Source organism: Centroberyx gerrardi, chromosome 15 (assembly GCF_048128805.1).
Source record: "Centroberyx gerrardi isolate f3 chromosome 15, fCenGer3.hap1.cur.20231027, whole genome shotgun sequence".
Lineage (NCBI taxonomy): Eukaryota > Metazoa > Chordata > Actinopteri > Beryciformes > Berycidae > Centroberyx > Centroberyx gerrardi.
In genome coordinates, this window is record NC_136011.1 from 17,315,720 (window position 1) to 17,342,505 (window position 26,786).

Sequence of the window (26,786 nt, forward strand, 5' to 3'; positions counted from 1 at the left end):
ACTGGTTGTTATTGTCTCTGAGGCAAGCTTATTGGAGATTTTTTTTCTTTTTTTTATAATTTTATATCAGGCTGAGTTGACAAATGTTGACATTTTACATCAGGCCGAGGCAGTTGGGTTAAGAGAGAAATGCTCAAACTTACCTTCAGCTCCCTCATGTGGCAAAGAGAGAAAACTGCACCTTCAAAGTGCAGTAGCAAGTTTTGAGTCATGAGGCATTTTGAGTCGTTCAAAATAACTAAGAGACAAACACCACTCAAAAGTATTGTTTTTTTACTCTATAATTTTAAAAATTTTACACTAGGCACTCTGCAAAATTAATTTACAGCAGAAACACATAACATAACACAAGGCAAATATCAGGTAACATTGCAGAAGGCGATCAACAAATTAATCAGAACCAGTGGTTTGGAAAGTGATGACATGGATAAGGCTTTGTGATAAAAATGATCAATGTGGTATGCCTGGAACTAAGATTTTCTCCTCATTTCTAGCACTCTGGCAATGCGGTGACATTTATGCAGTAATTTATGTAGTATCCCAGTCTGTTTGGCCTCCTGGGTTGAAATATGTTGGAGCTGAGCTGGGTCAGCTTTACCTAAACCAAATAAATCAATACAAATCTTTCAAATAAAAGGAGAATTTAAATTGATCATGATACAATATGATCAACGCTATCATATCCTTAAAAATCGTCAACAATAGTACACAAGAAATCTGTTTTCATATCTATGTTCAAAACTGCAAATCATTCTCGCCATCTCTAAATGCTGAGCTTGCATGATAAAAGGTTTGATGGATGGTCATTATGAGCAATGAGTCTCCATTCTCTGGTGTCTTGTGTGAGGCCAATTGACTTCATAAGATCACATCCATTACACGTCTAGAGAAAAGCATGTCAGTGCAGCCACATCAGGTATGATAGTTTTTATATTGTACGCCATTTTACACTTAACAGAATTGTTCCTGCGAGTTAAATCATAGAGGGAAACAGGGAATTTGTTTCATAGACACTTTGTCAGCCATTAAATGACTAGAAATTCTCTTTCCATAGTGATTAATGTATTTATTAGATATAACAAAGGATGAGAAGCAGCCATCTAAGAGGACACATAAGTTTGAGGTGTATATTTGTTCATGCAGCATTGAAAAGGTCTCGTGATGTTAATTTCGTATGCCATTGATTTAAGGCACTTGCATTTTTCTACTCTTATGCTCTGATTATCGATTATCGGACATGATGTGAGAGATGATGAGATTATGGTGCTAGTGGACAAAGTTATGGATGCGTTCACAAAATATCTCCTTTGGTCGTTCACCACCGGCCTCTAGGAGAAGTTTTGGGAATTCTATAAGATGATATGATGAGGTTGGGTCAAGATAGTCTTTAGATGATGTAAGTGATGTCAATGTTGCCTCCAAAAGTAAGGGGGTGGTGAATTTGTTATGGATGTCCTTTTTCTGAGAAACATGGTTAATCCTCTTTAAAAACTTTGAGAAATACCACCGAGCACAATGCAACAAGGTGTCAAGTGATATAAAAGAATTGTTCACTTAAGTTTACAAATCAACACAAATGTCCAATTTTCTAAAGAAGGAAATCAAGTGCAATACAAAGTAATAATAAAGCACGGACATATCACTATACAAAAACAATAACCAGTGCTCTCATCTCACCGTTCCTCGTTATAATTCGTCAATGACAGCACCAAAGACATTGAAACCATGTTCACAGTTATGTCAAAACTATACAGGAGCGAACAGAGGATTTCCGGTTTGGTTGATTGGGAAGAGGCATTGATTTGTGATTGGTGATTTGAAAACAAAACTGAAGAACTGGGTGGGAACAGAAGCATTCATATGTGTGATTTGAAGCATATTATAGTCTATCAGTGAGCAGCTGACAGCACTGGAGAAAAAAAGAAAAAAAAGGCCGGGTTTGACTTCATTTATCTACTGATGCTTAAAATAAAAGTTAGCTATAACATTGCTGATTTTCTCTCAGTTAATGGTCTTAAGTGCATAATGACACATTTCTTTATGGAAATAATAACTGTAATTGTATGTGTGTAGGTGTGTGATTGGTTAAAGTTGAAGCAGGGCACTTGAAGAGTCACATTTTTTTTTTCTTTGAACGTACAGAACGATGTTTGTGCTTTTTAAGGTAGGTTACTCTAATATAAAGTGTACTAAGTATTTGATTTCAGCCGTATGTGTGCATGTGTGAGAATGTAACTTGTAAATTGAAATATTATGTACGGTGCACAGGCCATATGGATGTCTCAAAGTAATAAGAAGAAAATCAGTGACATTCAGGTTAGTCTTGAGCACTTGATACCTGTTTGACTTGCAAACCCCATAGTGTGCAGATCTTGTTTCCCTTGATGAAAAGTATCAGAGACAGCAGCTAGCGGCTGCACGTCAAATGCCATGGGACAAATACAGTAACATTTAACACTCTCCCCAAGTCCACCAACTGTTGAACCAACAGCTGAAGAGCGACAAAATCAGCAAAAGAAAATTCAATCCTCATCCCCTTTCTTTTTTTGAGCAGTCCATCATCACATTTTTAACACTCTTATTTATCCCAGACCAATATTTAGAACAGACTATCACACATTCATGGGAAAACCTGGCTCCATTATCTGCTTCTGTGTTTTATTGTGTATGTGTGTATGTATGTGTGTGAATCCCTGTACTTTCTTTGCCTTTGCCTTGTGAGTTGAGTGTAAAAGACAACACTGAAGAAGTGCTACAGCAGTCCCATTATAAATGCTTTATCCAGAGCCACAGTGAAGTGAAGGCATATCGGTGACCCAGAGGGTTTGCCGTCCATCCCTGTATCTTCTTCCTCTTCCTCATTTTTAATGCAGTTTTTACAACACAGCTATGTCCTCAAGATGGCCTCCAGAGCCAACAAAAGAAGAGTTTCTTTTTAGTTTTGGGGCGACACGGATTTCAAAAATCGACGTCCCAGCCAGAGTTGTCGTCGGGAGGCGGGTCCTCGTTGTCCTCTGGGAAGCTGTCAAAGTTACTTGTGTCGATTGCTGATGTCACCTGGTAGACAGACAGATGAATCAATTACATGAACACAAATCATGAATTATCAATGAATACATTTTGATTATGGGGTTGACTAAAACAGAGGGAGAGAAGAATTATAAAGAGTGAAGTTATCAGCAGTGTGCACTTACATTAGGGATGATAGGAGGTGTCAGCGTCCCCTTCTTTAAGCCCTCCCAGTTAAAGCCCTCAAACCATCTGAGCAAAAAAAACAAAAAAACAGCATTGCCAAATCACTTGATGATGTTATGTTTTATTATTTTCATAATTCTCTCAGTGCACAAATATAGACAAGACACAACAGGCTCAAAACTGTAAACAAAACACAATTACGTACAAAGCACAAACAACCCCCCCCCCCCCCCCCCAAAAAAAAAATGATGATGTTATGTTTATGTTTAACTGCACAATTATCTGGTGAGAGAAAAATTAATGAATGAGCAGATTACATTGGTAATTCATATTAATCGTAATTCAAGATCTTACTTGTGCTTTTGGATGTCTTTGACACCATTTTTCAAGTTTCCCAGTCTTTCAGAAGGATTATCCCTGCAGTGGAAAAAACATATGATGAGCGGTCTGTACAGTACCAACACCTAAACCAATCAGAATGAGGTAAACTGATGGAGGAGCCAACGCTCACCTGCATAGTTTTTTGATTAAGTTGGCAGCATTTTTGGTAATCTTCTTTGGAAATTCGATCATGTCGATGCCCCTCAGGATGATGTTGTATGTTTTCATAGGATCAGGGCCAGAGAAGGGAGGGCTGCATGAGAGTGGCAAAGATATTAGCTGGTGTTCAACTAGTAATAATATTCTTTACTTGCAGAAAATCGTCCCCTTAACAATTCATTTAGTCTAAAATTGAGTCTTGAAATCGTAAATCTTAGGTGAAATGGGTGGAAAAAATTGCCAGTAGAATGGATAATTTTATTGTTTCACGATTTTTCATTGAATCAAGTGATATTATATACTAGAGGAATGATTTGCAGATATTGCCACTTGTAAGAAACTTAATTTCACTTGAAAATCTGTGAAATTATCTCACCCCAGCGGCCAGTTCTTTCAGTTGTTTGAAATTTTAAGACTCAATACTAGGCTGAATGTCTTGTTAAGACGGATACCTTTTGCAGTTACTGATTATCTCATCAAAGGGAAGACGTTGAAGAAATTGAAGCATTTAAGGTCACATCCAGGCTTGTGTGTACCTGCCAGTTAAGAGTTCAAACATGAGGATTCCTAGAGACCAGTAGTCAGCTGAGATGTCGTGGCCCTTGTTCAGGATGATCTCTGGTGCTACATACTCCGGCGTCCCACAGAAGGTCCAGGTTTTCTTCCCAAACCCAATCTTCTTAGCAAAGCCAAAGTCCACCTAAAGAACAGCATGAGAGGTGTGTTTTGTCAATCAGACACAGGCAAATGAGAAAAATCAGTGTCCATATTCATGATGATGGTGATACTGGAAATATCTCACTGATTTAAAAAGTAAGATTTTTTGTTTGATGCTTTGGCTTAATAGGTAGAAAGTGTTGAAAAATGTAAAACCCGCTTCTGGTTGGGTGCTCTGCCAAAAACTACAAACTGGCAATGGCGGCACTCCAAAAAACACAGAACAAGACTTAACCTCAACTATTTTATTAATGACCAACATCAGCCGAACATGTTTTTGCATTTAAGCCTACATCAGAGCATCTTAGAAAGATCTTAGAAGAGCATCTTAGAAAGATTTATCTTTTTTTTTTTGTTTGCAGCTGTTCAGTCTTCTGAGATTAAACAGGTTAGACACAGACATTTCAATTTCTTGTCATTTGGTTTTTGATGCATTATAGATCTCTTACCAACTTGGCATAGCCCCTGTGGTCCAGTATAAGGTTTTCTGGTTTGAGGTCTCTGTAGATGATGCCTTTGGAATGCAGGTAGGCGAAGGCCTCCACCACACAGGCTGTGTAGAACCTGGTGGTCGAATCTTCAAATGAACCGCTGAAAGCCAAGAGGAGAATCAAGTGAGTAAAGATGCATATATTTGTTGGCAGCAAAATGTTTTGGATACTGAGGCCTTATATCACTGCCATTAACTGAAATATAAGACACAACTAACACGATGCAGTTATATCTAACCTGGTGAATCAGATCTTACCGGTCTCGAAGAATAGTCCACAGCTCTCCTCCTAGACAAGCTTCCATCAGCATGTAGAGGTACTTACTGTCCTTAAACGTTCTGTAGAGTCTGAAAACAAACAGGGGAATGTTATCTCAAATTGGTTTCCATGCATAAATACTTGTTTCATTTCTGTGTGGAGGAAGGCAGTTTATTAATTTGAGGAGTTTCATTCCAAAATGAAATATCCATCATTTAAAAAAGTATATACCTACTCTTACAAGTCGTTTTGTGACTTCAAAGTAAATCTAAATTAAATCAAAATGAAAGATTTATGCATGCATTGGAATGTGATTATTTAAATCTTAACACACTTACAACCCCCAATCATAGGGAGTGTGTAGACTTACGCAACCAAGGTGATTCAGTTTTTTACTTTTCACATCGGTCAGAAATGAGGAACCGTTTGTTTTCACTTTGAGTTTGCTGATACTGCTTACTATATCCAAATGAACGTGAGAAAAGTCTGATTTAATTTCATGTAAGGCTGCAAGGCAGTAAAAACTAGAACATTTGAAAGGGCGTGTATACTTTTGATTTCCACAGTATATATAGTATACAGTATATGCATATACATTCTCTTTGCATGCTTATTCCTTAAAAGGGTGCTGGAGCCTATCCCAGACCCAACACAGATAGACAGACGATCACTCATGCTCACAGTCATACCTGTGGTGCAATCCAATTAATAGTCTCCAATCCACATTACTTGGATGTTTTTGGAATGTGGGAGGAAACCCACAGGAATACAGGAGAACAGACAGGAGACGATTCCTATGAGGTGATAGTGCTAACCACTGATCCACTGTGATTCACTGTGTGTTTTGCCCTGAAACCCTTCATTTAATGGGTATACCTGACAATGAAGTCAGAGTGAGCCTCCTGCATGATGAGTTTCTCTGAACGGATGTGCTCTTGTTGTCTTGTGTCAACAATGTGCCGCTTCTTCAGAATCTTCATGGCAAAGGTTTTGTTCTCATCGCTCTTCAGCTGAACCTGCGGCGAGGCGAGAGGGGAAAAAAGAAACTCAAATACAAATGTCAGCCGTACTACTATGCAGCCTGTAGCCAGCATGTGTATCATTAATGTTATTGTGTGGATGCGGAGCCACGTACCAGCTCGACACGTCCGAAGCCACCAACCCCCAGGGTGTCGATGATGTTGAAGTCGGCTAGGTTGAGATTGAAGAAAAACGCATTCTCTGCTTCATACCTGTGGTGCCAGGGACAGAAAAGGAAGGAGATTAAAGATCTGAGCTGAAAGATGGAAGAGGAGATAATCCACTTTCAACAACCTGGGACAAAACACCCTGTTCTCTTTGAGCTCATTTGTTTGTAAACCTTAAAGGATCTCAGTCACCGTTTTCTATCATCAAGGATGTCATTGAGGATGTGGGGTATATCAATATGGACACGTGAACACCTTGTGTCTGTGTTTAGTATTCTGCCAAGCCACTTTGACCTCTGTGTGAGCACAGACTAACTGTCCCCTGCCTGTCCCCATTCTGGAAAGGAGAGAACAAAGACGGGACATTCGTCACACGAGCTGCGCTACAGGCCTCAGCTGGCATCTGAAGACATGCTTTGGCTTTGCCACCAGGCAAACACCCCAACAGGCTGTCCGTTTGCACGTGTCCGTCCCATATCCCCAGATGCCCCAAGTCTTCTCTGGTTATTGTTTGATCCAGGGAGTGTATCATCAGCTCAGTTTCTGGATCAGCGGGCTTAGGGCAGATCTGAGGCTGGACAGGGTTTTCTGGGTCACTCTGAACAGCCTATGGTCTCTTCCTCGGGCCTCCCGCGCTCACACATGCAGCAGTATAGCATTGTGCCGATGACAGATGGAACCAAACAATAACCATACAAGGGAGATTTGTTTAGATGAGTCAGCAGCGTTCTTTCTTGGAGCAGCAGGGATGATGTTTTTCAAGCGACTCAGATTATGAGTACTGTTCTGGGATCCGATTTATCTAAATGATTATAATAAAGATTGTAATAAACCTCTTAGATCAACCTCCCTCTGCTCAGAGTTTTGTTAAATATGCGGCCATTTAAGATGTGGAATAGAAATTTCATTCCATTTACAGGAAGTATGCAACATGAACTTGATACATCAATCATATTACTAGGAAGAACAATGAGCCTCATTCCCAAAGCCCCATAACAGTGGGCAGTGTTCTCTGACTGCTCTGGTTCTCAGAAAGACAGCATGTTTACCAGGACAATCACTGTCCACCTGTGTCTATAGGCACTGGTGCTAAATTGTCAGTTTCACATCACAGCTGATCCTTTCATCTCGTTGCCTCCACCCATCAGATGGAAGCCAGCCCAGAAAACACTTCAAGTCCCAGAGTGCTCTCTGCTTAGAAAAAGGAACTTCACTCACTAGGTGACTGAGACAGGACCATGAAAATCTCTTGGTGACTGACTTTCATCACTAATCACATGCATGTACACACATACACACACACACACACACATACCAGCAGCACCTAGGTGTCTCTGTGGCATCTTTTTATATCTATGAGATGGAGTCATCGAACCCCTTGATGAAGGTGGCCTGCCAAATAGTTGTCCAGGTATGAGGGAATCATTGCACTACCGAACGTCCTGAGTAGTCACATATTGACATGATTTTCTGGAAAAAGTGATGATAGCATTTGGCCATTAGATGGCGGCGTTGCTCCATTAGAATTATCAAGGTAAAGTGAGAGCTGTTAAAACCAAGGAACAAAACTCCAAGCCACACAAAGCCGAAATACAAAAGGAAGCTATTGTGTTAAACAGCAATGGGAAGTTGAGCCAGATATTTGTTCTATGTTGGTAATGACATTTGTTGAACAGGTGAAATCCTTTTTTAGTTAACACAATAAGACAACCTTGAATCCTGTTGTCGAAGTTATCAGTTTAATACAATGAACTGGAATGAATGGTCTATTTCTAGACAAAAGCCCCGCCTCTCTCTCTCTCTCTCAATCAAGGACACACAGGCTTTCTGGGTGTCAATGAATAACTGAGTTATTCTCTATCTAGATTAATATTGTTGACTTTTTCTGCAACTATAACAGAATTCTCAATACTGATTTTATTGGTTTTTCAGATAAGCAGCAGAAAGTGACATTTGTCTGTGTCCACAGCTGACGAATTACAAGTCAGACATAGACAGGAATATTATGTTAGCAGAGGTTACATTAAATCGACCCAGTAGGTCTGGGATCCTACATATAAGTCAAGCAATTATCTACCCATGACCGTGAATGAAAACTAACACAGAGCTCATCTGCATTCAGCATTATAATGAAATCCTTGTTAGTTAGGTAGATGTTGTATTTTAAGGGTATTTTATTAGGTAGAACTAGTATGTATGTCAGTTTTGAATGTGGCAAACCCATTTCAAGTGTTCCTATGTGGGTCAAGTAGCACCCCATTGTGGGATAATCTGTATCAGTGGACGGATGAGATCATGAAAAATGATGTAATCCCCATGTGTATAAGTATGTTTGTCAGTGTGTGTGTGTGTGTGTGTGTGTGTGTGTGTGTGCATGTTCTATATTGCTCTTTTCCATGCCCTAAGTCTACTTGCTGTAGCTCTGTCCCAAAGGGAGGGGAGAGGAGAAGGCATCTCTGACCCTAAACTTGTAATATGACTCTCATTAAATGGGACTTTTATTTACCAGTCACTCCTGCCTACTGAACTCCCTTGACTTGCTCAACAGAGCAGCAATCAGATGTGTGTCATATTTTCTTTTTAAATCAAACTGAATACTCTTGCTGGTTTGGCCATGGTTAGCATTAAGTGCTTATCTGCTCAATAAAGATTATTTTGCATAGATGTTAACTCCGTGCTATAGTTGAAATCCTTTGACTGATTTGCCTCATATTTAGTACTAAATATTTAGATGCTCATCCCACAAGTTCTGCTAAACAAAGTGTACAAATGAACATGTTTTATGCAGAATTTAGAATTACAGGGGAAATATCACAGCAAGAGGACTGTATTCTATCTATTTTGTGTAGTGCAAAGCCCCTCCTGCAGGGAGAAGCAGCAACTTGATCAAAAATAATGTGCACATGTAGCACATAACAACAGGGAGGCGGTCTTTGAAGAAAAGACCTGTCGACCTCATAGAGAGGAGTTGTAGTTTGGTGTATAGCTAAGATACTGCTGCATGGCGTTTATCCACTGTGACCAATTAGAGACAGTTTCCATCACTGTGGGATCCTGACTCAGGTTTTCCTCACCAAGAAACAAATGGGCTCCGCCGGGCGGGGAAAGACTACACGCAGCACGAAGATGGGAAAGCTACCTTAATCAGGGTGAAAACGGCTTTGATGTGACACATTTCGGGGAGCAGAGAGAAGTTTTATTTTATGGGAAGGTTCTGCGGAGAACAGGGTTTAAGATAATTTAAGAAAGGATGGCCATGCCAAACTTGGAAAGAGTGATTCTCCATTTGCTTGTTTGCATAAAATCAATCTAAAACTAGCTTCCCTAGAGACCTGGGAATGTGAACAGGGAAGAGAATGCATGCTGCAAATCTCTAGTCGCTCTCTCTCTCACACACACACACACACATCTGCTGGATTGCTGGCAGAGCAAACATCAGTGGTAGTGAGCCATGAGGGGCACCCAGCTGGGGCTGAGTGCCAGAGGCAAGCCACTCTGCCCCCATTATACCCCCTTTCTCTCTTTCCCCCGAATCTCTATCCAACTCACTGACTGTCGTTATGTCCTGCTCTTTGCTGACTAAATGCCAGTGCCTTGCAAAACATGAGTGACACTCCCAGCAGACAGCTAAAAATCTAAACCACGGAACACTGTCTAGTCTGTTTTGTTGTCCTCTCCCTGTGTTTCTCTCTCCGCTCCCTCCCTCTATCTCTGTCTATCTTTCTCTATCTCCCTCTGACTGGGGAGATAAGCTGTTCCTGCTGTCTCGCTGTCTGTAATCAGTCAGTACTGGGGTTTGATTTCTCCTCACCTTCACTCACAACATAACACCGAGCATATTTGGCATCAGATTATGCCAATATGTAGCTGCCCGAACCTCAAGATGCCCACCTCGTTGCCAAAGTGCCCTGTGCCTTCTATAGTGCTACTCTCCTGTTTCCATAGCGACAATAAATAGAGTACATATTCATTGCTCCAGAAATAGAGGCGGAGGTCACAACCTTTGCTTCTTGGCCTGCCACCCGAGTATTGTCTTGTTATATAAGAGACTTAAAGGCATAACGCAACAATTGTTGACTTGCATACTATGAGCAGTATAAAAACATGCTCCTTTAAAGTGGTGCAGCTGGTGGGCAGTTACAATACGGTTCAACTTTTGAATAATTCATCAAGACTCAATGAAATTATTCCCAAGACAAGCGTGAATTGAAATAAAAAATAACAAAATAGAACATGGTTTATGAGAAAATGAAACCCCAAGCACATAGCAATAAGATACGAGTGGATATGGTGATGAAGAACAAATTTTAAGTGACTTACTTGGCTTTGGCATCAGCATCCTCATGGCCCTTACTGGACACATCCTCCAAACCGCCAATCAGGTGCTTGAACGAACTGCAACAAACAAAAAAGTAAAAGTTAGTTTATGTTTATTATGAATCTTTCAATCCAGACCCAAATTATACACATGTTCTCTACTTAGGGAATGAGAGAATAGCTTACAGTTAAAAGGAATAAAGTCGTTTTTACGCTGCAGCAAGTGAGACAACAGAGTTCCATATAAGCATCTTGTGAATTATATGGCTAGACTGTTATGAAACCATTGCCAGTTACTATCAAATATTCATCAGTCTGCTTTTAGAAACAAGCCTCTGAAAACCACTGTGAACAGACAAGAAGACAGAGCTACCATGAAGAGGTGTAAAATAGTGTGATATAGCTGATGGGGGCTGCGTGGGAAAGGAAAGGGTCTGCATAAATCATCTAATTAATGCATTATACAGTAGAAAGATACTGTGCTGACTGATGAAAACGATTCTGGCTCTTCTACAATATATCCCTGATTAGATGAAAGCCATGAACATATTTTCCACTTTTGATACCTGAAAGTTATTCAACTGAAAGAAACGTCCTTATAATCAGCCATACAATAAAGTCCATTTCCTCCAGGATATACCTGAACCACAGCTCCATAAATAATTTAGTTAGACCAGATAACAAGCCGGGCTGGTAAGTTAAAATCCTCCCAAGTTACAAGTGTTATGCAAAGTGGCGCACTGAAAGGAAAGACTACACACTTCAACTCATCTCTCTCACTAAACTGAAGTATAGATGCCTATGTTAAGGACTCCAAACATGCTGGGAGAATACTAACTGCGGCGGTGCTTATGCAAGGCTCATGAAGCTGTCAATGAGAAGAAGCGATACAGCTGGTGTTTTTCCCCTGTTGGGACTCTCTCACTACTAAGCCTTTCTTTATCTGTTTGGTTGGTTACAGTATCTATTGCACTGTCTGCAACTCTGTGCCACTTGTTTTTATTCTCTCCGTCTCTTACCCGCTCTCTGTCTCTCTTCCTCTTTCTCTAACACAGCTCCTCTAATTATCCTTATCTCACCAGTTAAGCTGTCCTGTGTCTTTGCAGCCCACAGACTCACACACACACACGCACACACACACACACACACAGGTATAAATCCCCTAAACACAAACAACCTGGCATTCGCTCCGAAACAGGCCTGGCTGCGTGACACACATGATGCGCTTGCTATTCAGGTTGCTGCAGCATTAGCTACTTGTATGACAGACAGAGTGAGAGGCCATGGTAATCACCTCTCTCTGTGGGATGACTCACTCACTCGCCTCACTCGCCCCATCACTTAGCTCCGAGGACGGCCCATTTGTGCCTGACGTGTTCCCTGAGGCCAGAGGGAGGGCCGGGGTAAGCTGATACCACCTCTTCCCCTAACCTTCACACCCAGCCCTTCTGCCTCTCTATTCTTACCACACAACTCAGTGCTACAGATGGAGAGACTCAGAGATGATCTAATTGGACCTGCTCAGATGATAACCCAATAGCAAAGTGTCATTACCCTTTTTTGAGTATGCTGTTGTAGTAAAAACAGAAGATAAAGATTGCACTGAGATAAATGATCTTATTTCAATTAAAGGAAAGCTCCAACTTCAGTTCAACTATAAAGTATGGTTGGGTTCTCTCTGTTAAAAGCCATACAAACACCAGTCTTTAGCCACTACTAAATGCAAAATGAATAGGAGTTATATACTATATGTTTCAAACTCATTTCAAAGTCATCCCCATTCAGCATAAATCTAAAAGTTCTTGATTTCAGCTGCTTTAAGGTGATTCAACCTAGAGTTAGGAAACATTTCACACTTGCCTTTATGACTCCAATTCATTTAGCATTCAGCTCTTTTAGCATCAGCCAAATGAAATTAGATGAACGGTGAAAAACAGCAAGCCTATGAGGATCCTCTGTGTTGATACTCACTCTCTGTCGATGACTAGACAGGTGACCGTCTCTGCTGCGATGACGTTGGCGGTCCTGATGTCCTCCCTGGAAAGACAATCACACAGCATTATCAGACACAATAGTAAAGGAGATATATTTTGTGTTTCCTATGATACACTATTCAAAAACTGTGTGAACACCACTCAAACAAGCCAAACATCATTTGAAATGTTTCATCAGAGCTTTGATGTTAGAACGAGTCAAATCAAAACACATGTATCTCAGTAAAGTCTAATCCAACTCGATTTAGTCAATAAATGGCACTGGCACAAAATGGAAATGTTGCTCTTAGCAGCATGATCGGCATTACTCTTTATTATTAATGACATCCAGTTCATCCTCCTCTGATGATGATGACGGTTCTTCAGAGGAGTCGCCCCAGTCGCAGGAATCCTCTGAGTCGGTATCCCGAGAATCCATCCTTTACTATGGAAATTCTGCATACAGCGTCCCACAGAGAAAAGCTCAAACTGGACCAACGCACTGTCCAGGGCGCCCCTCTACGAAGAAAGCCGTGTCTGTACCACTTGTGTATACTACTCCGATCCAAGTGTAGTGATATCCACCCTAACGCAGACTAAAATATTACAAAAACACACGGGAGACTCGCCGGGTGATAGCCCATAAGAAGATTATATCATAAGTGTTTCCTTTCATGCCCCATCTTGTCAAAAAAAAAAAAGACAAAAAGGATCATGCTCTTGATAAGTATAATATCCCGACGGGGAGCGAATTAAAAGCTAGAACAGGCTTTGTTCCAGATATGCAGAGAGTTGATTCGATTCACTGAAGTGCTAACAGAAACTGACAATCACTCTGTGTCTCTGATCTGAACTCAGACATATGGCAACCTATTTCACTTGGGCAGAGGTGACAATTCCTCCTTGTGCTATGTAAACTCCCTGTGCCTTCCCACATGCACACCCCCTCCTCCTCTCTCTTACACACACACAGTCTCTCTTGCTCTTGCTACCCCTTTGGAAAAAGGTCACAGCTGGTGGGGGGAACGACAAGTTTTGAAAGGAGAGGAGAGGAAAGGAGAGGAGAAGAGAGGAGAGGTGAGGTGGTCAGTGCTATACCACTGCCAGTATTGGCAGTGGTATAGCCAATATCGGCAGCCGTATAAGGCTTCCTCTAGCTACGGGTGGCAAGGAACGTGTTTCTTTCCTGTCAAATAAACACCAATGACCTGCATTCATGCTCCTAACCCAATAGTCTATGACTGGCTCTGCCCCACCTGTTCCTCTCCCTGCCCAGAGGAGCCTCTCAATCGAGGGGTGAGGGGAAAGGCAGACACACACCCTCCCATGCACTCAGACACAACACACATTTTCATAACCAGGTTAATAGGTGATACAGCAACAAATTGGCCGATTTGCACAAAGACAGCATGCTACACCGACGTTGTTACCCATGATTGATTATGTGAGAATTTGTTCTGGGACATGACCCTTGTTGAATGACACTGAGGGGGGAATGAGTGCTCATTGGTAAGTAACCCAGCATGATTACACTGAAAATGGTTTTCTCCCTCTCAGACTGAGAAAGTCATTATAATTTAATTCACTAGAAATGATCCCAATTAGAGAATGTCTAATAATGACTATTCTAATCATAGGTTTCACTCTCACCACTATTATCTCCCATATAGTGTAGACAGTTATACAGTTCAATAGTAAATCAACAAGAAAAAGCTTCCCACACAGGAGTCCCTGATCAAATGGGGGTGTGTGGCCTAATATCGGCCTATTTGGGGATCTGTGACACGACACCAACATGGGTACCAACAATGCCACCAAGAGAAGAGAATAGCAGAGAAGAGAAGAGAAGAGAAGAGAAGAGAAGAGAAGAGAGGTAAAACACGTTTTCATTCCAATCATGCCTTGTATAGATTTAGGGAATTAGTTTCAATAAATAGTAGGTTCAATGCAATTTATGAAGGGAAGCATAAGAACCTATCACAACAAAATCTGATGATTATTCAAATTTTCAAAAGCGGGATCGGGGAGTTGGTTTGTAGTTTAAAGGGGTGTTAAGTGGCCTAAATCCCTGTCCCTGAATGGTACGTCCTAGTAACCAGTATCACAAACACTTGCTAGGTGTCAGCTGTGAATATGTGCTATTGACAATCCACCATCTGTAGTGTCACTTGTTAAAAGCTACCGCTATACTTTTGCAGATACACCTGTCTCTCCAGTGTAACTTGCATGTGTTTCCCTTTCCTTCAGGCCATATATATAAGGACAGAACACTACAAAAAAAGGGTTTCCGAAACAAAATGCTACCTGATATTCATTAGTTGATATTTCAGGAATCTCAATGATAACATCTTCAGCAAGATTACTGCAGGAGCTTAAATGCAGTTTATTGATGTTAATTAGCATGCAATAATTTAAGTTCATATACAGCAGTAATTTACATGGCTCATTGATTTATAAGGAATTGGAAGGAATAATTACAGTATTTACAGGTTGATGTATTTACAGTTTATATTTGCAGTAATGCAATAGTTCATTGTTTGATTCCTTGCACTTAAAATGTATGTGGATAATTTAAAATGCATGAAATCTCATTTATATTACATTTGTAATGTTTGGGAATAGGTGACTATGATTGTTGCTTCCTAGTAACTGCGCACCTTTAGTTGTCTTTTGATACTCTCTCGAGAGCAGAGTTTGGGTGGTGATCTCGAGGCAGTCAGGCAAGGGGAGAGTGGAGCCACACAGTTTTTTGACCTCTCTCCTTTTCTCTTTCATTAACGATTCTCGCTTGAGTTTGGTTTAGTAATTTAATAACTGGACAATTTTGATAACTGGACAATTGTTCTGTACCAATTATTTTTTGTGTCGAAGTAAACAGTTGAACTTTACCGAGTGGTCCTGTGGATTTTTTTTTGATGTGGATAAGGACGAGGGGAATCGTTGGAGCGTCAAGCTAAGGCTTCATTCTTTGGAAACCTACAATTACTGTTTGGCAAGCAAAGGATTTAAGATTGCCAATAACTTGAATTATCTTCAAAGAGTTCAACATAATTTTGTCAGATTTGTCACATTTTCCAAATGGTTCCAAATCTCAACAAAAGTCTTCAAATGTAAGCAGATTCATAATATATGTAAACAAAGCAGCGCATTACAGATGGAGAAATAGACAGTTGTGCATGCGTACACACAGCAAGAAATGTATTGGAAAACACACACACACACACACACACACACACAGTCTTCTCATCGGAGATAATGAGCTATAGCCTTGACACTCTCCCATACAGAGACAACCACAATCTGTTACGCGAGTTAATTTGCCTGATAAGAAAGTGTGCAGTGTTTGTGTCACTTACTAACCATGGTGATACAACACAACAACACAACACTGTGGGAGACCTCAAGGGTTTCATATTAGAGAGCAGCCTGTTACACCTGTTCCCCGCTGCTCCACTGTAACTGAGGAAAACAACTTAGTGTGTCATGTTGTTGATACTAGTGATGTTTTATGTGAAATACAATCGCCAAAACAATATCTGTCAGTGTGATTCATTTGCTTAGCCTAAATCATCCACTAAGCCAAAGATGCCTCCACACTTGTTAATTGAGACACAACAAGAAATGCATTGGAAAACACACACACATACACACACACATACATGCACAACCACAAACACACACAGAAAGCAGCTGCATGCTGTGTCTGGAATGTCCTTTGGAGATACACAGGAGGGAGCCTGTGGTGTTGATTTCCAGTAGATGGTTGAAATGAAGCTGGTAATTGGACAGTGATCTGGTGTCCCGGGCAGAGGGTTATGAAAATAACAGGAGGGCTTGGAGGCTGAGAGTGAGGCGGGGGCCAAGGTGCAGTAGCTGCTGGCTGGAGCAAGGAAGGCAGAGCTATAGGGTCAGGAATTAGAGCCGGGGGTGAGAGACAGGGCCGACTCTTAGCGCAGGTGGGCCTGGGTAGCTACATATGAAGCCACAGGTTGGGATCGAAGTACTGGGGGTTAAGACAAAGGTAGTGGTAGCAGTTAGGGCTTGGGGGGAACGGGTTACAAGGCAAAGCTGAGGAGGCTGGACAAGAACGCAGGCCGGAGAGCCAGGGATGAGTCCGGAAGGCTAACACCAATCACATGAATTCCCTGCTCTGTCAGCAACATCACACTCTTTTTAACAAGCTCTCATCCTCCACTGACCCTCCTGTCAACCCCACCCCACCCCCACGCCCACGCCCTCCCACCTCACACACACACACACACACATACACACACATTAAACCCAAGAGGAGAGATCAGGGCAGCGGAGCACACAAGTGTCGGAGCTGTTGATGGATCTACACCTCAGATGGAAGCTCACACTTCGCTACGACAAGAAGAATGTGACATCAGATACTTTGGAGGTTGGGAAGTTGAAACAACAGCTTTTAAAATGGGGGGGGACCTCTTTTCCTGTAACATCCACCAATTGGGGTGAGGAAATACACTATACATTCACCATGCACACTCTATACCTAGCGTGTCCACTTCAGATAAAACATGCAATCCGATATTTGTGAGGCTGCTTCATTCAAGTCCCTCATACACACATACGCACACACACACAATTAAATAGCAAACCATTATGGCTGCCAGGAGAACAGACTTTGATTTGTAAATATGTTGTTGCCGCAGATCAAAGGCAGCGTCTTCAGATGGACAGAGTAGGCTTTGAGAAGGGGCTATTGAGTTTCATGAGCACGGACACACACAGTTAACTTCTAATTAGAAAGCCGGGCTTGCAGCAGGGCCCCTCTGATCAAAAGCCTACAGCGAAGATGGCCAGGGTCTATATTCAAATTGGAGGGACATGCTCGACCATCAAAGGTGTGGCTGAATAGGCCTCTCTCTCCCTCAAGACGCTCAGAGACAAAGACGCTCGTGACAGCGGACGATAACATTACCAAGTAGACACTGAGGTGGGCAGAGCGCTTTCTTTTAGGGGGAGTAGAAAAGATTTGCTTCTTCTGATTAAATGAAAGGACGTGAGAGATGTTCTTGAGGATACTGCTTGAAATCATACTCCAGAAATGCTATACAGATCCATATAACTAGTTTTTCTGGTCGTTCCTTCAGTGACTGTGCATTAATTTCAACAAGATATTCAAGAATCTTACCACAAAGAATCACTGTAATGCTATCTACTAAAAACTGTACCATAGAAGTATTATGGCCTGTAGGTGCATTGTACAATATTAGTTTGTGTCACATTCTTGTTTATCACACAGTACCTTTTTGGCTCATTAGTGTAAAAGGATCTCATTTCTGTTTGGAATAATCTACTGCTCCCGATGGCAGGAGATCAAGCCGCTGTGTCTCACATGTCCCACATGCATTTTAATGTTCTGTCAGCTTTTATCTCCTATATTCATTAGTTTTGACATATGGGAAGAGCCCAGCCATCTGTCTCTCTATAGCCAGAAAACATTCTGCGCCATAGTTAATACCGGCTGTCACATGAACATCTCCTCTAGCCGGTGTGTTACTTGAACATTTGGAACAAAAGAATGATTTGCGGTGGGCTGACATTTATATAGTTATTTTTACTGGGTATTTCTTTAGGTCAAATTGGGTATTTGTGAGTTTTTATTGTTTTTGTTTTTTTTTGGTCAGATTGTTAATAAAGCAAGAGTCTGAGAGAGTTGATTTGAGGTGGTTCCAAATTCAGTAACCACAAGATGGCGCCACCTCCATCTTTTCATTTCCACACGGTGTTGCCTCAAATGTATACTTGTTCATACATGTGTGATTACATGCACGTGTTCTCTGCCTCTATCTGACCCCTCCACAGGCATAATACACTTGAGACTATGCTCCTCTCTTCTCCCTCTGCTCTTAATAATACATAGCCAGTGGAGGAGCACAGTCAAGACAAGACAAACAGCATGGTAAAAATACCACTTCAGGGCGCTGGTCTTTGAGGACTGAGATCCAGAAGCCATATCAACAGATCTATTTTATTAAAACACAATGGATTTTTCAGCTGTAGTATTTCAGAACTGAGGTGACATTGGGAGTTTGCAACCCTTTTATCCATTTTTGTTTCCTTTCACTGAAGAACATACAGCCTGGTTGCTTCATATTTGCCTCAGTACATATCTAGAGGAAGTGCAAGTTTCTGACATGCATTATATATATGGATAACTGTATTGCAGGGGGCTGAACTTGGCTTATTCCATGGCTGTTTATTGCATGCTTATCTCCATCCTCATTATCTGCTACGTTAGCAACCACATCTCTGCCAACAGATCACACACAATGTTCATGAAACCCAAACAAAGGGAATGAAGGACACTATCAGAACCAAGAAGAAAAGACAGTGGAGAAACTAAGAAGCGTAGAAAATGTGGAGGATGGTCTAATGCAACAGGTCTTCAGCTGGGTGCACACCACATGACTGTCAAACACCTAAGATCTCTGTACACATTAAATCTATTAAAGGACCTTTTCTTCCCTGTAACTTCCTTTCTCTCCGACATCGTGGTGCACACGGTGTGGCTCAGGCGGGGGGTCACACATTAAAAGATTCTTCCCTTAGATTTGAGGGATCTTGACACCCCGCTGTCTCGCCAAAACAAACACAAAGCGTGAGTTTTTTTCCACCTGATTGCGCTAAAGTGGAGCATGTGAAAGAAGAGCAACTCACAGCACTTGCATGTGCTTCATTTGTGCTGAAAGAGAAAAAAAGAAGAGGGCGAGATGGAGGAGAGAATGGCTGGGGAGAGCTAGCATGTGTCTGTTCTGCAGAGTGGAGTTGGCAGTAAATTACAAAGCCCAAATAATGAAGTCCAATCAAAATACAGCTAGCTAGACTGTGCCTTGTTTGATGTTCATACTGTGTATCGTCTAGGGAATACCAGTCCATAACCAATAATTTCTGAATAATAATTTTCCACTTCTTCTGCCTGGTTTTCACCCTGAGTTCTCATTGTTCTCACTGCTCACTGTTCTCAAAACTTCTCACACTACAAGAGTGTTGCAGACAAAATCAAATGAGTTTGAAAACCTCTGGATGTCTGAGACAGCTCAAAGTCTGGGTATTACTGCCTCTCTGACCGGCTCAAATAAGTTTCAGTTGGCTCACAGATGGGGATTTTGTGTCAGATCTTAAAAATTTGTCAGGGACAGCTACAGTAAACCAGGCTTAAAGTCGTGAAATGTGCGCTCGGCTTTAAGAAATTCCTATCATTCAACAACTTATCACGCCTGTCAAGAAGAGTGAGTAATGGGAAAATGGGGGACGATAAGAGGTACGGAGGGAGAGGAAGAGTGACGGCGTATTAGAAAGACTAGATGTGCGCAAGTGTAAGAGGAGGGGATATTCAAGAGTGAGACAGGCAGAGGGAGAAAGGGGAAAGAGGGAAGGGAAAGAGGATGACAGAGAAAGAGACAGATACAGAAAGAGAATCTAGGATCAAGATGGGAAGGTGCAGTGCTAGCGGGAAGAGTCTTACCCTTGCAGGGCTTTCTCTCCAAACCAGTCTCCTTTCCCCAGGCTGCGCAGGTAGACAGGCTCTCCATTGGGCGGGTCCTCCCTGGTCACGTTAACCTGGCGAGATGACAAGCAAGTGGAGGAGGAGGAGGAGAGTTAAAGAGACGAGAAGTGTAACGGGGAGGAAGACAGGTGAGGAGAGAAGGGGGCAGGGAAAACAGTAGGAGGAAAGGAAGGGCTGGAGTGGAAAATGAGTCAGGTATCACTTCACAAACATTTACACTTCTCCATCAAGTCCAAATATATTGATATGTAAATTAACCCTCCCAGATCTCTACCTACATGACAGGCTAATCACACCATTCCAAACACGGGAGTGGAGCTGGTGTGACAGAAATCTGTGAATGGGAAGTCGATTATAGACGTGTGACTGCCATCTCTGTGCATGATCAGTGAGGCACCACTGACCACTTCATTAGCCAGAAGACATGTGAGTGATGGCACCGTGCAACGCCAGTGCAAATCAAAGCGATGGCCCTTCAACAGATCTTTAGAGGGAGTGAACGGAGAGGGCCTTTTGGGGTAATTAAGGGTCTTGTCTGCATCCATTAGTCAGGCCTATGCAGGTATGGCAGCACATCATAATGCTGTCTACACCTGAGAGTGTAATAATTCATGTTTTAATATGATCAAGGGGGAGGACGACAAGGAGAAAAAGAGCAAGAGGAGTAATTAGAGGGACTGAGAGAAGGGCAAAAGCGTGGGCAAATGGCAGGTTGTGTGTCTGTGCGTGTGTGTGTGTGTGTGTGTGTGTGTGTGTGTGTGGTGAGATGCCAAAATTCGGTGGAATGTCCTCTAGACAAAGTGGGGCACACCGTCTCGGGTCTAAGAAAGAGACAAAGTGAGAGATGTGGGGACAGCCAAGGAGAAAGCACTGAGGTCAGGTTAGGTCTGTGTGTGTGCTTGCATGCGTGTGTTTGTGCGTGTGTGTGTGTGCGTGTGTGTGTGCGTGTGTGTGTGTGTGTGTGTGTGGATGTCCACGTGTGAGTTTGTGTGTGAACTGGACATCGAAATGTGTGAAGTGTCGTCTAGAGAGAGAAACATAATGTATCTTCTTCCCTCGCAATGACAGTTACATCCTGGAAATGTGAACAGGGAGGAAAGGTTGTGACTTTGTCTCCCTTGCTGGGACTTCAGGAGACATTTTTTGGTTACCAATACTTATTCTGTTCTATTCTCTTGTTCTGCTCTATTCTCTAGGGCTTGGTTTTCACTTCCATTTTGTGCATTAAAGACGCTGTTAATGATCAGGATGTTGTTGTTGTTGTTGTTGATGATGATGGACATGATGGAGGAGGAGTAGGAAGAGGAGGGGGAACTTAAGGAAGAGGACGAGGGAAATGAAGTGAAAGAACAAGAGGAGGAGGAGGAACAAGACAAGGATGATGAGGATGAGGAGCAGGATGAAAATGAGGAGAATGAGGAAGAGTAGCGGGTGTGGGAAGGGGGATGAGCATGCTGCGACCTCCAAACATTTCAACAATATAAAGACATGAAAGCACTCCTGCAGTGCCGATGCTTTTGTCTCAGGGACAGGACAGTGTGTCATCTGTGCTCAGTGTGAAAGGCAGCGTTGATGACAGAGGGCTGAAATGAAACACCATTCCACTTTCTAGATGCTGCTATCGCTCCTACAGCTGATGATGAAAGAAGTGGCGCTGCTGGCTCCTCTCTCCCCTATCTGAGGATGATCAATGAGAGCCAACCTCCTCCCCAAAAATACTACCCTCTTCGCTTTAAAGATAGGTGTCTGCCGCCCCGTGTCATCATGCCCTGTGTAATGATGTTCGAAGATGATGATGATTTTGATGGTAGGGGGGAGGTATTGGTCTCACCTTGCCCTTACTGATGATGAAGAAGGTGTCTCCTCTGGCCCCCTGTCTGATGATGTACTCTCCGTCTTCATAGTGTGTCTGTCAGGAGAGGAGAGGAGAGGAGAGGAGAGGAGAGGAGAGGAGAGGAGAAGAGAAGAGAAGAGAAGAGAAGAGAAGAGAAGAGAAGAGAAGAGAAGAGAAGAGAAGAGAAGAGAAGAGAAGAGAAGAGAAGGATTAGTCATCCAGTCACATAACGATTCTCTCTTGTCTCTTTTATCACATAGCTGCGGGGGGTGAGACACTTTTGCCTCAGAGAAAAAGGGATTCCCCGTGACTTATTTTCTCTGAGGGGTACTAAGGCCCCTAAAGTAGAATCCTAGGCTGAAGAAACAAGATTGAAATGACTGCAACTATTACCAGCGCAATGAATAATGCATGTGTGCAAAACACATCAGTCATGCTTTCACACATATGCACACACACACAAACTTCAATGTTTTATACAAGACACCTGCAAGCAATGTACTGCACAATGATTGTGTGGAAAACCATCGTTTTGCTTTTAATTTAGACACCTTGTTTGTTGTTACTTTGAAGCCTTAGATCTCATAGACAGGCAAGCAGTCAATTATGACTTGTCATTTTATTTCACTACAAGATAAATTATAATTGGATGCTTTTTCTTCATTCTGTTAATGCCACAGACTGGCGATCTGTCCAGGGTGTCTCCCTGCCTTTCACGCAATGCATGCTGGGATAGGCTCCAGCCCTTCGTGACCCTGAATAGGAATAAGCGGGAAAAGATGATTGAATGAATGAATGAATGATGTTTATAGGTTGGCTACTACATCACATCTGAGGGCAAATCATAGCTCCTCACCAACAGTAAAACTAATACAAGGGAATAGTTCCTTACAATTTAAAACTTCATGTTCAAAATTACCTTTAGTGATTAAATAAAGCATGTAGTTGTTGGAAGTTTTATTTTAATATATGTTAAAGCAATACAATTTACAACCTCTTGTGCCATGATCAAGGTCGATGCATTAACCCATAAATGGTGACCATAGAGGGGACATCAGGCTACACCATAATAAATCTACAGGACCATCAGACAGGCAGCACCATTCACTAACAACCTAATCTAAATGTTATGGGGTTTACTGTGTGAGTGCGGGCATGTCACTGGGACTCAAATGGGTTCCTCCCATCTCAGATGTTTTGCTGAATTAGGTCCACGACACCTCCAAACGTCTCAACAATGAGCTCTGGCTTCCTAGAACCACTTCTCATCCACACGTCACCCACACTACCCTTTACCAATGCTTAGGCTTATCCCTCGTTCCCAAAATCATCCTATAATTTCTAAACTCATTAGGACATCTGACCTTTCTGGCTTGAAACAGCCTGTTCAGGAGTTCAGAAACTGAACTGTATGAACAGTAAACTTAGTTATTTAAGACAATTATATCAGAAGCTGAGACCGGTGTATGACTGCCCTCTCTTGCTACTATAGCTATATAGTCATATGATATATAACTCCTATCTTTGTCATAAGGTAGATTTCCATATTTTGTACCCCAGGTGATGTCCTTTCTTTTCAGCCAAAGTGGCTAAAGTACAGGGAAGGGTTAGGAATAAGATTATGCTACCAAACCACCATACTACCAATATATGGTGGAATAAACCCGCAAATATGCAACTAACAAACAGGGGTGTGTTAAGGTTATGCTACCAACCCAATATGCTAGTATGCCAATATATCAGCATACTACCCAACCACTATACCAGCAAATGTACAACTAACAAAAAAGATCAGTGAGCATGCTACAAACAAGCAAATGCTAACAATCCAATATATCCACATGCTAACAAAACAACATACCAGTGAATATACTAATAACAATGTACCAGCAAGCAAGCTTTAAACAAACAGTCCCTACCCTTGTACACTCAAGGGTACTTTAGTGACTTTGAACTTCAGTCAGTATGTTTTCTCCTCATTCATAGCCACTCACTGGCTCCCACCATTGCCTTGGACATAGCCTTTACTGCCTGCTTTATGAATGAAACCGCATTTTGAGAGCATCTTGCGTCATTAATGTGATGTATTTCCTGCTGAAACAAGATATTAGGACAGGACATAACGTGGGGAGGGATCATTCAAAAGTGTAAACCAATGGGCTATCAGTTAGGGAGAGAAAGGCAGTTTTATTTGAGGGGCGGGATTGTTAAAAAAATCTGTGATGGTTTAATTGGTTGGAATTTTTATGTACGCCGCCTGGTACACGATGAGGTCACCGCTAAAAGTAATGAGACTTTGATATAAAAATACAAGTAAATATATTTTTTTGTATTTTTTTTTTACATGGGATTGTCAAATAAGTATATGGTATTAGAATGAGCTTAAAAGGCAAAAAAAGTCATTTTTCATTCAGTGTGACTTTCAGCTCCACCCATACATTCACCTAGTAGTGTTGCAGGTGACTTTGCTACAAACTCGTAGCATCCAACCTCCACTCTGGCTCTGCAGCCCTCCTGCTCTACCTCTCCTGCCAACTCAGTATAGCTAAGCATTTTCTTTTCTTATGCTTCATCTACCGCGTCCTCCCATGGCACTGTTAACTCCACAAAACAGAGGTTGAAATGGTATCCTGGCGCAGCTTCATCTACTAACAAGGTGCTTGGGATGGGCAGGTAACACTGGGAAAGAGGAAATTCCAGCAACACTTGCAGGACTGAGAAAACAAATATTTATTTGCAATGTAACTGATGCGTTTCAGCACGTGGCCTCAAACCTTGACAAAGGCCACATGCCGAAATGCATCAGTTGACTAATAAATCTTTCCTATTTTCTATTTCCCAGCTCCACGAAATACACAATCTGCTGCGTCTCTGACCACAACAAGTCTGGCCTTAAGACTGAGCGCATTATTTCCCGCAGGATTATCAGCTGTCTCCCCAAATCGACTCCCATTTGCCAGGACTCCCTATTTTCACACCATTTCACCTAGGAATAGTGTCTTATATCTTGCTTCACACTGAGCGGTGTATGCATGATCCATGTCTGATGCACGTTCTCGCACCCAAACTCAAACTCTCTCCAATTAATATGAGGCTGCAGTTATCATTTTTGATTATTACTGTTGTATGCCTATCATCAATAAATTAACAATTATTGTATTTGAAAATACATAAAACAAAACTGAGAGTGCATAAGTGCTTGATTTGTGTAATATTTAGTTTTTTTTATATGGAAAACTTGAAAGGAAACCCTATACCAATATATAAACATATGATTTTCCATATTTAAGTTGTTTATGTTCCAGCAAACTGGTTTCTGCCATCGGAATACAAAGTCTCACATCATTCAAAGTTTAGGGCAGATAATTGTTTCCATATATTGACAAAATCCGACTCACAGATATGGCTCAGTATGTACGTTTATTTAACTTCACAGTATATTGTATATCGTCCAAGCACCCGTTTAGGTTTTGCTGTAACAGAAACTACCAAACACCGTAAGAATAAAAGTAACAGATTGTGTGAGTGAGTGAGAATGTGACTGAGTGACTCAAGAACACACGCACATGCACACGCACACACACACACACACCAGCTAAATGAAAACAAACTGTTCAAATAAATTCACCATTCCTGCTTGAAATACAGACAAATAAACAAAGGCTAGGGAAAGTGAGAAAACTGGAGGTGCCATGGAGTGTATGAGATGTGGAAGCACTGTGTTGGATATAACATCATTTGCTTCTGCCCAAATGCAGCACAAAAGTCAGATGGTCAATCTGTTCCTGAGGGGGACAACGTTAACTTGCATAGTTTTGCATAATTAATTGCCTTCTTTATCTTAACTTTAAGGCAAAAGGATCAGGACTGCTTTCTCTTAATTACACACACACACACACACACACACACACACACACACACACACACACACACACACACACACACTCAATGACCAAAGGACATAGACAGAGGCCATATTTAAATGCAGTTCAACAAACTGAAAGCCTCAAAGTCAGAAGCACACATCAAATGTGGAAATGAGTATGTGTGTGCAGAACCAAATCACGCTGGAAAAAACATCAAAGGAAGTGGTGTGAAAATTGGTAGAAAATGCAAAATCAAGAAACATCTTAAAATCCACACTATCACCAGAGCGATATGTACCCAGAGAGAACATTATGCACAACCACAGTGAAGTTCCTTCTTGTTCTTGGAAAAAAAGTGCTTCAGCTACTGTGAAAGCACTAACATTATGTAGTGCAGCAGGTTACTATGGTAACTCTTTCAGTCAAAACGGATGTCACCTTTCAACCATAACTGAACTGGATGTGCCACGGCTTGTTTAGCTGGTTTGGCCCCTTTTGGAAGCTGTCAGTGGCTTCTGACAACACTGGTGATGCACTGAACCTCTGAACAGACTCCGGTCATAGATATGAGGTTTTCAAAATTGACTGTCCCTTAGTAGATGGACCATTTAGTTCATTATCAACATAGCCAGCATATACTACCCAACACCACCAACACCAGCTGCTCTGAAATCCCAATAATGCTTGGTTCATTCTGTCATAGTAAATCCTCCAAGTGCCTTTCGCCTAGCCTACCATTATCTGGTATTTCCCGTCCTGGCCCCCCTCTTGTCACCACAATAAATGAGATGAAATGTATATACACCTATAGAGATGTGCGGAGTGGCCTTGACGGGCGGCTTTGTGCTGTGCATGTCGCAGGCTTCAGAACAAG

At 41.7% G+C, this 26,786-nt stretch overlaps 1 protein-coding gene across 1 annotated transcript in view; it reads right to left on the bottom strand.

Moving 5' to 3' along the window:
- Nucleotides 1–306: 306 nt before the first annotated feature.
- LOC139929221 (cGMP-dependent protein kinase 1) overlaps nucleotides 307–26,786 on the bottom strand; it is a 73,754-nt gene continuing 47,274 nt past the window's right edge. The window contains exons 6-18 of the mRNA XM_071922059.2: nucleotides 22,044–22,121; nucleotides 20,171–20,265; nucleotides 12,677–12,742; nucleotides 10,709–10,783; nucleotides 6,337–6,433; nucleotides 6,078–6,217; nucleotides 5,201–5,290; nucleotides 4,902–5,043; nucleotides 4,272–4,435; nucleotides 3,707–3,829; nucleotides 3,550–3,612; nucleotides 3,195–3,261; nucleotides 307–3,057 (exon numbers count right to left, since the gene is read on the bottom strand). Of these exons, the coding sequence (XP_071778160.1) occupies nucleotides 2,959–3,057; nucleotides 3,195–3,261; nucleotides 3,550–3,612; nucleotides 3,707–3,829; nucleotides 4,272–4,435; nucleotides 4,902–5,043; nucleotides 5,201–5,290; nucleotides 6,078–6,217; nucleotides 6,337–6,433; nucleotides 10,709–10,783; nucleotides 12,677–12,742; nucleotides 20,171–20,265; nucleotides 22,044–22,121 (1,299 nt within the window). The 3' untranslated portion in view covers nucleotides 307–2,958. The remainder of the gene's footprint in view (nucleotides 3,058–3,194; nucleotides 3,262–3,549; nucleotides 3,613–3,706; nucleotides 3,830–4,271; nucleotides 4,436–4,901; nucleotides 5,044–5,200; nucleotides 5,291–6,077; nucleotides 6,218–6,336; nucleotides 6,434–10,708; nucleotides 10,784–12,676; nucleotides 12,743–20,170; nucleotides 20,266–22,043; nucleotides 22,122–26,786) is intronic.